This window comes from Ursus americanus, chromosome 6 (genome assembly GCF_024610735.1).
Source record: "Ursus americanus isolate L20-20 chromosome 6, mUrsAme1.1.p, whole genome shotgun sequence".
In the NCBI taxonomy this organism is placed as follows: Eukaryota; Metazoa; Chordata; class Mammalia; order Carnivora; family Ursidae; genus Ursus; species Ursus americanus.
In genome coordinates, this window is record NC_142132.1 from 31,328,250 (window position 1) to 31,341,163 (window position 12,914).

Consider the following 12,914-nt stretch of genomic DNA (forward strand, 5'->3'; position numbering starts at 1 on the left):
CTGAGATCATGGCCTGAGCCAAAGGCAGATGCTTAACCCACTGAGCCACCCAGGGGCTCCGATAAGCATGACCTTTCAAGGTATATTCTGATCCCTAAAATTCTACTTAAATAATATGTGTAATCAAGTGCTATGTGGTGAGCCATACAGAAACTAAATGCGTGGTCCAAGAAGGAAACGTTCTATGTAGGTAATGCAAGGAGGTGTCATTGAAGAACCAGGAGTTGAGCTAGTCCTGAAAAGCTGGAGGAAGATACAGTCACGTCAAAAGATAATGAAAATAAGTATACGGAAGCAGAAATTATGGTATGGATGAGCCTTCCTGCAGTGGAGAGGGAGATTAAGTAGGACTATTACCTTGGTTCCTGCTAAAACACCCCTGAGGCCTATTTTTCAGAAAGAAATAAGTCACTTAGCTTTCTCTGAGGAGCTTAAGCCAGACACAGAATAGAGAGGTCTGAGGTCTAATGCAGGCCTAGGCAAAGGGCGGCAGTAGCACAGGGAAACAGCAGTTTATTCTGACTTGGAGATGTGAACAAGGCTTCACTGCAGGCATTTGAGCTGAGCTTTGAAGGTAGAGTGGGGCAAAGGTATTCTAAGTTGAGCAAATAACCTGAACAGTGTTGGGTGAAGCAGCAGTCTACCCTGTCTGGAGTGTGGGTGACATCAGAGGGGCGGAGTGGGATGTAAGCCTGGAGAGAGCTTATAGGCACGGTTCAAAAAACTTGAATGTCTGTTGGAGAGTTTGACCTTATTTTGTAGGCAATGGAAAGCCACTGGCAATTTTAGCTAGGGAGCAATGTGATAAAGCCTTTTTATTTTTTTAAGATTTTATTTATTTATTTATCTATTTGAGAGAGAGAGAGAGAGAGGGAGGGAGGGAAAGAGAGGGAGCAGAGGAAGAGGGACAAGCAGACATTATAGTATCTATAGCTGTTTTTAAAAAAATTTCCCTGCTCAGCAGGGAGGCTGCTTCTCCCTCTCCCTCTGCTGCTTCCCCTGCTTGTGCTCTCTCTCTCCCTCTCTGTCAAAAAAATAAAATCTTAAAAAATAAATCAGAACAGCACGTCCTTGTGATTTTAGACAATTATATAGTTTCACTCATTTGTGGAACATAAGGAATAGCAGGGAGATCAGTAGGAGAAGGAAGGGAAGAATGAAGGGGGCGGTAAACAGAAGGGGGAATGAACCACGAGAGACTGTGGACTCTGGGAAACAAACGGAGGGTTTTAGAGGGGAGGGAGGTGGGGGGATGGGCTCGCCCAGTGATGGGTATTAAGGAGGGCACATATTGCATGGAGCACTGGGTGTTATATGCAAACAATGAATCATGGAACACTACATCAAAAACTAATGATGTACTGTATGGTGACTAAAATAGCATAATAAAAAAAATTAAAATTAAAAAAAAATTCCCCTCAATAGAAAGACAAAGTATTGCCTGTGTCTTTTTAGCTTTCAATGTATTTTTAGACATGTGCTGTCCAATGTAGCAGTGACTAGTCATACACAGCTCTCCATCACTTGAAATGTAGCTAGTCCTGATTAAGATGTGCTGCAACTGCAGTACATACAACAGGTTTCAAAACTGAATATGAGAAAATATTAATAGTTTTTATGTAAACGACATGTTAAAATGATAATACCTTGGATACAGTCCCTTTCTTAAACTCTTCTTAGCTCTCTGTTTTGATTGCACCCTCTCTTACTTGTTGACTGATACAACATTAGAATGAAGTATACTTTTTTTAAAAAAGATTTTATTTACTTGAGAGAGAGTAAGCGAGAGAAAGGGAGCATGAGCAGGGTGAGGAGGGGCAGAGGGAGAGGGAGAAGCAGACTCAGCCTGATGCAGAGCTTGATCGCAGGACCCTGAGATCATGACCTGAGCTGTAGGCAGATGCTTAACTGACTGAGCCACCCAGGCATCCCAGAATGAAGTATACTTTTAAAAACTTTTATTTATATTGCATTTCGTATTTCTTATTAATTTAGGAATTGAGTAAGGTGAAAATTTTATATCTGTCTCTCATACACACACACACACACACACACACACATACACACACACAGCCTACTTAGGTAACTTCATTCTTTTGTCTATAGAAGTAACTATTTCTGATATTTTCCCCTTACAAGTTCATAGAAAAAAGTTTCCCACCTTCTAAAGGAATGGTGGAACCAAGTTTAGTTGGATGGCCAGGAAGGAATGGTAATCATTTATAACCAGTGGCCAATTCAATATTAAAGTCAGTTGACAGTGACCCATTTCATTTGGCCCTTCTCATCTAGAATGGCCCAAAGCAGGTTCCTGAATCTGCCACAAAACCATGTTTCCCTCCAGTGGAAATGAGATTGAGTTGTATCAGCTGATCATTTCCATGAGCCGAGACTTAAGTGACTCCCAAATACCTTAATGGATTTTTTTTTTTTTTGAACCCAGGCTGCAAGACAGAAATGGAATAAGAAAAGAGTTCAGTTTGTTGAAGGAAACTGGTGAATTCTAATTCCAGCTTGCTGAGGGGCAGTGTTCAGAAAAGACAAAACAATAAACTTGGGGCAGAAGACATGAATTTGCATATCCGCTCTCCCATCTACTAGTTTGTGTGACCCTTATTTATAAAATGGAAATAGTACTTACACCTCATGGGTTTTTTTTAGAATCAGAATAGAGAATGTCCATGACAGTGCTTCGTGTATGTAGACATAAGGAAGAAAGGAGCTGCTGCTGGCTCTCTTTTATGACCTTTTATTTTCATTTTTATTTGATGCAGAATTGCTGTGCAGGGAGCAAGCACTGTAATAAGGAAGCCAGGAATATGGGGAATCCTTGATTAGCATCATACGCCATGTATGTTACCATGCAAAGTACGTGAACAGAAGATCAGTGTTGCCATGACAGCCTTTGTGGACTTAGAGCAATACTAAATCACAAGTCCATCAGGGCACAGGTCATCTGTCTCCTTCCCTCTCTCCCATGCCCATCAGCCCTGTATTCATACAGAGTTAAGTGTGTGCTTAGAAGTTACAAGGAGACAGTCTAGTATATTTGGGAAAGAAAATTATGGCTAAGTGCATTGCAGGCTTTTAGGTCAGCCACTTGGGCAAGTGACTTAACCTCTCTGAGCCTCAGTTTCTGGTTCTGTGAAGTGGGAGTGGTGGTAGCTCCCTTCAGACTGTTGCAAGGATTAAGTGAGAAAATGAATGTAACGCACTTGAGCAGAGCATGGGACACAAGAGATGCTCAATAAATACTAAGTGTAACAATATAACCACTAGCACTAGTAGAGTTTAAACATGTTCAAACTTGGCTTCTCATTCCTACTCGAAGTACAACAAGTTCAATTATGAGTAGCAGAAGAGAAGTTCCTGTCCACAGCTTTATAAGCTTGTATTCACCTGGATGTTGTAAAAAGAGATATAAAGACATTTGGCTTCCAGTTTGTGGGAGAGCTTTTCCTTCCTCACGCCAGCCCCACCCTGCATCAGTCAGCTCAGCAGTCAGTCCCCAGATCCAGAGGTGGGGAGCTCGGGACAACTTCAGAGTAACACACCACTGTACCTGCCCACAGCAGTCATTAAAGGAAGAACGTATGGGGTCTCTTCATGTTTCTGTGACAAGGTCCATAGCTGCTGCTTCTCCCACAAAATAGTCCATGGAATAAGTAAATAGAGCCCATACTTGTGTGACAGGGGTGGCAACCACACTTGCAGATGTGGTTCCTGGCACACTTTGATGAGCAAATACCATGACAGTGGAAAGGTGTGTTGCAGCTCTCTTACTGTTTTAAACCCTGGGACAAAAAGGTACGGCATGGCTTTAAAACTCAATGGCATCTTTGTGGTACAACTGATTAGCATATTTGGCTGTTAACTGAAAAAGGTTGGTGGTTTGAACCTACCCAGGGATGGTCTTGTCTCCAGCTAATTTCTTGGTGGGGAAAATATTCTGGAATTAGTGGTGATGGTTGCACAACATTACGAATATGCGAAATGCCACCGAATTGTACACATTAAAATGGTGGACTTTATGTTATATGTATTTACTACAATAAAAATAAAATCCCAGTAGATGCATTGAAGGATGCATTTTCCAAACTCTTCATTGTAATTGTATTTTTCTTCCTGACCTGTATACCTACCATGTCGTATGTCCTAATAGCTGAATGCCTATATGTTATATCAGCTTTTTAAAAAATCTCTGTTCTGGGGGGGTCCCACTCTTTAGCATTTTGGCATCACTGAGGAATATTTTGGATTGGATTGAGTATTGTATTAACTATTCAAGCTCATAAATTCTCTTGCAAGACTCTTTGGCCCTAGCACATATTTGCCTAGTCTAGAAAATTCTCCTGTGCAAACGGCAGGATGGGAATGAGACGTGTGTCTGCCCTCTCCGAAGGCATTTTATGGCATTCTTAATAAATGGGCATCAGGAGAAAGAAAGGGTCTGTATGAGAACAACTGAACCAGTTCCTGAGATCTTCTTTTAGCCGGTGCAACTTGCCAGTGCAGGACTCAGGACTATGAGTTCTTCGGAACAAAGTCATGATTGTTTTTTTTGTAAAGCAGAGATTATGAAAGGTAAAAGGTCTTTAAGACCTACACAAGCACAGAGTACAAAAGAGAAAAGGGGAGTTGGGAAGGACTCACAAAACAGACGATGTCTGCCGAGTAGTCCTTGAGGCAGGAGGTGATGAATACCTTCCATGGAAAGGCTTCAGCAAAAGCCAAGGAAGCTTCGTGCTGGTCAAGACTGGCCTTGGTGAGCAAGGAAGGATGACCTTGTACACCACTGTGGAGGAAAGTGCTCCCTGGGCAAGCGTTTTTTCTCACTCCAGCCAGCAGATTTCAGCTGCTCCTGCTATACCACGTCTTTCCAGAAATACGAAGGCTTGTAAAAGAAACACAGGCCTACGATGACCCCTGCAACCAGGATCAGGGAGAAGAGGACCATGAGGAAGACATAGGTGGAATGGGAGAGAGGTGCGGACAGCGGCTCCTCAGCGGGGATCATGTTGGTCAGGTTCAGCATGTAGCCCAGAGTCCACCCGACATTGCTGCTCTGGATCTGCAAACAGTGGGGAAAGGCTGTTGTTTCTGGTTTGAAGATGAAAAGAGTTTCATGCAATCCTGTCCGTAACACGAGCGCCAGGAGGTTCAGTTCTCTAACTGGATTACTTTTACATTCTAAACTGGGAATACGGTTGTGGGGAAAACGGAGCCCAAGCAAGTGATGAAGGAGAGTTTGGAGTCTCACTGCTCTGTTTCTGAAATTCAGAGGAATTTGGTGAATAACTGCCCAATTCTCCTGCCTCTGCCTAGAACTTACTTGAAACAGCCTTTGGAGATTTGCATTCCTCTGGTTGTTTGAGTGAATGTGGAGGGAAGGGTGTGGAAGGTGACAGAAAGCAGGCAAAGGATAAGAGAATAATGATTGTCCCTGCTCTCTTACATCTACGTCAGGCCCAGGAGTCTCATCCTTATGTAACCAGGACGTCCTTACGATTCAATGAGGGAAGACTGGGAAATAACCCCAGCAAGTCAGTGTTACTTTAAGGAAGTTGGCAGACTGTACACATGTTGAGAAAGGATTCTTCCTAAATGATAAGACATGCGCTGGCCCTGCCATCTTCCTAGAAGTATTTTCCAGTCACCTCAAAACATACTGGAATGTAGATAGTCTGTGAATAATAAATAATTTTGAAAATGTTTTTATTACATGAGTTGTGCATAATCACGGTAGAAAAATTAGGAGATACAGATAATCCTAAAAAAGAAAATAAAAACCAGCTATATTTCACCACTTAGAAGTCACTGCTATTATCTTTTTGTGACACGTCCTTCCAGTCTTCTCTGTGCATGTTTTTTCCCTTACAAAATATGGAATAAAGGTGTTTTTTTTTTTAAAGATTTTATTTATTTGACAGAGAGACACAGCGAGAGAGGGAACACAAGCAGGGGGAGTGGGAGAGGGTGTAGCAGGCTTCCAGCAGAGGAGCCTGATGTGGGGCTCGATCCCAGGACCCTGGGATCATGACCTGAGCCGAAGGCAGACGCTTAGTTTAACGGCTGAGCCACCCAGGCGCCCCGGAATAAAGTTATATGTAGAATTATTCACTTAACAATACCTTTCTTCTTTTTTTTTTTTTTAACAATACCTTTCTAAACATCAACTCATGTCTCAAAGGATCATCACTGGCATGAACTGCCAATGTTTTTTTTTTTACTCACTTTATCCAATTATTTATAAATCCTAGAAATGAAGTAGTTGGATAAAATGACATGCATATTTTAAGGCTTTTGGCACATATTGCCAAAACAGTCTCCCCAAAGGTTGTGCCAATTTACATTCCAACCAGTTTCCGTGTGGAAATGCTCTTCTCCCCTAAACCCTTACCAGTACTGGGAATTAATAATTTGGGAAAGGTCCAGAGTTAGAGAAGTTACCACCTATGGTTTAGAAATACTAGATCATTCCCTGAAGTCCAAAGACTATAAATTACTCTCAAATTTGACATAGACATATCCTTCAGACAAAAAGATGTGATGAAATGAAAGGAAGACTAGGAATTAAATCAAGGAAAAGATTTGCATTTGAATTAGCAAGGTCAATATGTGTAATGAAAGTGTAATGACAAGAGTGTAATGAAAATAGTATCCTGTAGGTACAGCCCTCTGCCTCAATGTATTGCTTTGCTTGATATTTATTCATATTTAATCAATGGAGTTAATTGTTTTTGCCATTAGTGGGTATACGTTTAAAAGGCAGAGAAGCACCACTCTTGTTACTTTTCAAACAGCAGTTGCCCATCAGTCAATGTAAACGTTTCTCTATGCCTGGATACCTGCAGGTGGCGCTATGGTAAAGCACAGCACTGAGGTGGCCTGTGGAAGGCGCCCGCTATGCCTGACTTCTTAAGCAAAGACCCCCACTCACAGTCACTCATCTCCTTTATGCTAAGCTTTCAGATTAGTAAGCCTTGAAGCTACAACCAACAAGGCCCTCAGCCCTTATGAGAAGCCATAATAATCATTTCCAGATTCAAGGAAGGGGACTTCAGGATGGATGTTGAAGTCAGCAAACAGAATCACTGAGGCTACTGAAATACTGTTACATTTAATATCTCACTGTTTGTTTTATAAGGAATTAGTCACTGTGATATGAACAGAAAGGAGAGGCTGAGAATGCAGATAGCTCTCCTTAGACAGGATATCCTCAGTCGGCTGGTTGGCATAGGAGGGCTTGACACAAAATGTCAGGTTGGGTAAGAGGTGAAATGGTAGAACTGGACATCAGGCTGACTCCTCCCTCTTTCAAGCCCAAAGCTGCCTCAGTCACCCAATCTCCCCACAACCCAAGAAGTACCCAAATTACCTTGCCCATGAAATGAATATTCTTCCAGGAATCAGCTGTGAAATGATAGCCACTCAGAAGGAGAGAGAGGATGTAGGCTCCAGAGAAGCAGTATTCACTCAGGTACTTCTCCTTCACGTCACCAAAATATGTCTTCAGCTGGAAGGGAAGGAAATAGCACACGTGTACAACAGGCACCTCCCCACGGCTCTCTTCACCCTTAGAGCTGATCAAGACAGGAGAAAGGCCCAGCTCAGCCAGGCCCGAGAGCCGGCTTCTCCAGAGAGCCCTGGGAGTGGTGCCGCACTCCTTCAGTGGGTGCAGGGCTATAGTTTAGGGTCTCAAGGAAATTTTTCCTCCCCTGGGTTCTGTGGGATAGTAACAAGTGCTCCAGGAAAACAGTGGTTTCCGTGATCTAGTAGGTTCCGAAACACAGACTTTCAGCATACTTCTTCACCCCTTCTGAAACTTGTTTCACAGTTACATCAGCATTTTAAACTGAAAAATCTTGCATGAAAGAAATCCATCAGTCTGTTTAATCAGACTTTTCTATGCTCTTGACCAGAGTCTGAGTTCAGAGTCTCTGAAGGAACTAGTGCATCAAATAAATAAAATCTTAAGCATGTTAAGGAAAGTGTGTCATAAAAAGCCTTGCCACTCGTGTGGGGCCTGGGTGGCTCAGTCGGTTAAGTGGCTGCCTTCAGCTCACGTCATGATCCCAGGGTCCTGGGATCAAGTGCTCAGGGGAGTCTGCTTCTCCCTCTCCCTCTGCTCCTCCTCCCACTCATGCTCTTTCTGTCTCTCTCAAATAAATAAATAAAATCTTAAAAGAAAAAAAAAAAAGCCTTGCCTCTCGGTTTAATACCTGGCCTAGCAGTGTCGGTGCCTCCCAGGGGCTTGTTAGTCCTCACTCCAGAACTACCAATGCAGGATGTGCTGTTTAATGTGATCCCCAGGTAATCACATGCACAGTAAAGTTGGAGAAACTCTACAACACAGTTTAGGATGAATTTTGCTCAGGGCTGCTAACAGTGCCAACATCTCACCTTCTGTCCTCAGCCCTTACCTGACCTCTTTTTTTGTTTATGAGTCATGCAAAGGGGTCTTCTTGAGTCCTTTGTGTGTTTGCTCACCCTACTCGCAATTGAAGGGCTGCCTGCTGACCCCCACCCTTACCTCCCCTCCTGTTGTAAACATATGCCCAGATGCCCACAGCTTGCTCTGCTCCTCTCTGGCCCTCAGTTAGAGAACAACAGGCCAGCTCAGCTCAGAGTTGTCTGCTGCCCTATTCCTCAGCCCTTGAAACAGCAATTCCCTTCTGGACACCCTCGGCAGACAGAGAACTAACATTTATTAAGCAGATATCAAATACTAGGAATCAAGCCAAATGTTTTATATGTAGGACCTTCTGGTTACCTGTCTACCCACCACCACCACCCCACTTTTGCCCAGATTTCTCTCTCTTCCCAAGCAACACCCCATCTCTAAACCCCCTAATTGCTAGCTGGGGTCTGTTTCTCACTTGGTTTCTGCCAGCCCCCCGTCTCTGGAAGGCTAAGTCCATACCTAGCCTGCCTTGGCCTGCTCTGATGGAATTCTCTGAATGACCCAACCTGGAACTTGTCTTTCTCTCACAGTCCTAGAAACTACTCTTTGATCAACTCCTCTGCATGGGACACCCTCCCAAGACCTTGGTGTAACATCAGTGCCTATCCGGACCCTACCCCCTTCTTACAGTAACTGCGCTCTTTCCTTCCTTCGTGGGAAGACTTCTCCTCCCACTTAGTGTCGTCTCAGCAGGCCCGCCAAACAAAAAACCGCTATGGAAATCCAAGAATCCACCTGGGCCAGACTTGAAACTGCTGCAGCCCACAGGTCCTTATAAGCTGGCCTATTCCTTGTGGGAATGCCATTGTGGTTTAATTTTCCTGAATTCTACAAGTCCTAACCCCTCCTCTTCCTGGAAAAATGTACATTGCCATGCAGTCTAATCTGTTGAGGATTAATTATGATAGTAGCCAAAAAATATGGAAGCCAAAGGCATCCATCTGGTTCCTAAGTCCAGATCTGATTGTGTTAATGCTTGTGGACTCAACACTATGTTCTCTCCAAATGGGGGGATGGTTTGCATTTCTCATTCCTCTCTCTGCCTCTCTCTCCTTTCTCCCTTCTATTCCTAGGGCCTATTGCTCCTTACCACTCTACCCATATGAAGGGGCACAGCAAGTCTTCAAGAATGGGATGCATTTCTCTAGAAAGGATAAAAGTCCATGAGGTTGAATGTCAGGACCCAGAATATATGGAGAAATCCTAGTTAGTAGTATACACAGAATCTTACATTGTTGTTCTCGTGGGCTGTCCAGAGATCTTGAGTGAACATATTTTCTGAGTGGATAATTGATTATTCTGGTTGTCAAAATTAGAGGGTTACCAAGCCCTCTAATTAACCTATCAGAAGACAAGCATGAAATGTCCCTTTCACTCACTTTCCTAACCTCTCCTCCTCAGGGATCCAAGGATTGGGGGCACCTCCAAGAATTTGGAGGACATCAGTAAGTGTAGTTTGCACTTTTTTTCTCCTGCCAAAGCAGGGGCAGGCAGCATGATATAATATATATAAAGCATCTAGCTCACTTTTCAGCACATAATATATGTCTAACAATTGTCAGTTCTCTTTTGGCCAAAGGTATCTAAAAGGGACATTCTCAAACTCCAGTCACACAGGAGTAGCAGGAAAAGAGTTGCCCTATGAGAGCACACTTGATACCTAAGCATTCCATATGGACAGACAATGCAGTTGGGAAAAATGAACCCTGAGTCATAACACCTACCTCAACACCAAGGCCCTGGGTGAGGGTCTAGGTCTCACCCTGCAACTCCCCCCCACCCCCTGCCAAAGATTTCAGATTTAAGGTGCAGGCCTTAATGAATCTACTTCTAGGACCTCTGAGCAGCAACTCATGTGGCTTCTCCGAGCAGACCTACAGGTCTGCCCATAGGCATTGCCAACCTAATGTAACCTGATGAAATTAAAAAACAACAACAACAACAACACGAGGTTAAGGAGAAAAAATGTGATAGCTTTCACTCTGAACAAAAAGTAATTTTTTTTCCCCAGGGGCACCTGGGTGGCTCAGTCAGTGAAGTGTCCGACTCTTGATTTCAGTTCAGGTCTTGATCTCAGGGTCATGGGTTTGGACCCTGCATTGGGCTCCACACTGGGCATGAAGCCTACAAAAAAAAAAAAAAAAGAGAGAGAGAGAGGGAGAGAAAGAGAGAGTGACAGAGGAAGGGAGGGAGGGAAGGAGGAAGGAAGGAAGGAAGGGAGGAAGGAAGGAAGGCTTTTTTTCCAAAAAGCAGCTTAAATCTACCTCCTTCACAGGCACACACTGGGGTTGTTTCAAGTTGCCTCGGCTCCACGATGCTCACCTTGCTCAACAGATCACTACCAGCTGCAAAAAGCCTCCCCCACGTGTTTTGCAAACTGTCAAGTGCTGAGGCATTTCGAGGGGCTCTTCTGGAAAGCCCTGAATCCTCTTCTTTCCTGTTCTAACTCAGACAAATATGAATCCCTTCCTGTTCTAACTCAGACAAAATATGGAGGGAGAAGTCCAGGCCTCCAGTGCTTGCACAACCTTCCTTCCTCTGTCAGCGCCAAGGAGACGAGCATCCATTTCTAGTTAATTACACCTCCTCGGAATGAAAGTACCACTCACCTGTGCAACCCTGTCAACTTAAAACAGCTGCCGTTGGGAGCTACCCCTAGCTGATCCTTTTTGATTAGAGCAGACCCGTACCTCTCTCCTCCCTGGAAACTTGCATCAGGTAGTACTAGATCTTCAATGACTCAGTGCCTCAGACAAGAAAACATTTGTGCTTCAACTTTATGAATAAGTAGGAGGCACCTGGGACCCAGGCAGGGAGAAAGCGTCTTGCCACAATGGTGTTTATAGCAGATTGTGTGAGTTGCCGGTCTTCCTTGCTAATAAAAGTCGAATTTGGGGCTTGGGGAGAGGAGCGTGCGACAACGTACCCAGCTCCAGAGAGTAGCCCAGGCCGGATCTAAGGCTCGAAGCCAGCCCTAAAATCCCGCACCCTGCTTTCCCAGCCAGTCCCATCTAATGAGACGTAAGAGAGAGACTGCTAAGGAGCTTCTGGGGCAGCTTATGCTTCCTTGTAAAATGGAACAGATGGATCTGGCTCTTCCCTTCTTCTGACCCTGAACATAAGTGATCTCTGAAGCCACATCTTGTGTCCATGAAGAAAATAGGCCTAACAACAGAATTGAAGAAGTAACGGCCGAGATAGAGTCAAATGCTGAGCTCCCAGCCGCAGCCGCAGACTGCCAGACTCGGTAGCAGGTGAGAAAAGTTAAGACCGTGTTTGCTTCAGCCACTGTATGCCCAGTTATCAAGAAATGCCGACGCGCTCACTCCAGACTGAGCGCGCCCTCTGGGCTCCTCTAACGTGTCTGCTGGATCTCAGTCTGGGTAGCAGGACTTGAAGAGCAGACTCACCTCCTCCATGCCGTCAGGGGCGCTGGACAATACCAAACAGCTGCTGTTTCTCATCACTTACCTCCTCCCAAGGCTGAGAGCAGAACTTTTCCATAGTGTCCGTCATCTCTTCCTGAGAGGGGGTTTCCTCTGAGGTAAAGTTTAAAAATTCCATCACATAGTAATAAGCCGAAAATGCCTGCAAGAGAAAATGCAGTTTTGCACTGTGTCCAACACAGATGGACACTGACTCACTCTCCAGAAGGCTGAACCCCTGGTGGAGGTGCCTGGAAATCTCTGTCGAGTAAATTAATGAACCAAGTAATATTCCAGACCCAAAAGTTGTTTCTTTTCTGGAAGAGGTGTCACTTCGTTGCTCTCTTTACTGCTGACATGCATTTCTGAGCTTACCTGGTAACTGTTTCTGTAATTTTAATGGAAGAGTTGAGGAGAAAGAAAAAGAGGGGGGAGAAAAAAGAGAGGGAAAGAGGTTGGGGCGCCTGGGTGGCACAGCGGTTAAGCATCTGCCTTCGGCTCAGGGCGTGATCCCGGCGTTGTGGGATCGAGCCCCACATCAGGCTCCTCCGCTATAAGCCTCCTTCTTCCTCTCCCACTCCCCCTGCTTGTGTTCCCTCTCTCGCTGGCTGTCTCTATCTCTGTCGAATAAATAAATAAAATCTTTAAAAAAAGAGAGAGAGAGAGGGAAAGAGGTTAAAAAAAATCCCGTCTTTTAAAAACTGTGTATTATATATGAGCTTTTAATAAATAAAAACTGGGAACTTTTATACCAAGATATGAAGAGTTATCTCTGAATGGCAATCGTAAGGCATTTTTTCCTTTTTATTTCTGCTTTTTGGGGTCTATTTCTAGAATGTCTATGTACAGCTTTCTTTAGTCAATCTTTAACAAATATTTATTGAAGTCTATCATGAACTAAGCACAACTGAAACGTTTTAAAAAATCATTATTATGATCATCGTGAGAACTACGGAAAAGGTTACAAATGAGTACAAAGGAAAATATTCAACTGAGGAAAAGGAAAATATTCAACTAAAATTCAC

General features: G+C 43.9%; 1 protein-coding gene across 2 annotated transcripts in view; it reads right to left on the bottom strand.

Moving 5' to 3' along the window:
* The window catches only part of ENTPD1 (ectonucleoside triphosphate diphosphohydrolase 1), a 99,370-nt gene that overhangs the window by 368 nt on the left and 86,088 nt on the right, over window positions 1–12,914 (bottom strand). Inside the window, exons 8-10 of one of the 2 annotated variants that reach the window (XR_006777352.2) lie at window positions 11,936–12,052; window positions 7,379–7,516; window positions 4,654–5,071 (exon numbers count right to left, since the gene is read on the bottom strand). Coding sequence is in view for 1 of the 2 variants with exons in the window: in XM_045785006.2 (XP_045640962.2) it covers window positions 4,865–5,071; window positions 7,379–7,516; window positions 11,936–12,052 (462 nt within the window). In the remaining variant the exon portion in view is untranslated. Of the gene's footprint in view, window positions 1–2,733; window positions 5,072–7,378; window positions 7,517–11,935; window positions 12,053–12,914 lie in introns of those variants that run through there. The other variant, XM_045785006.2, reaches the window with a different exon arrangement.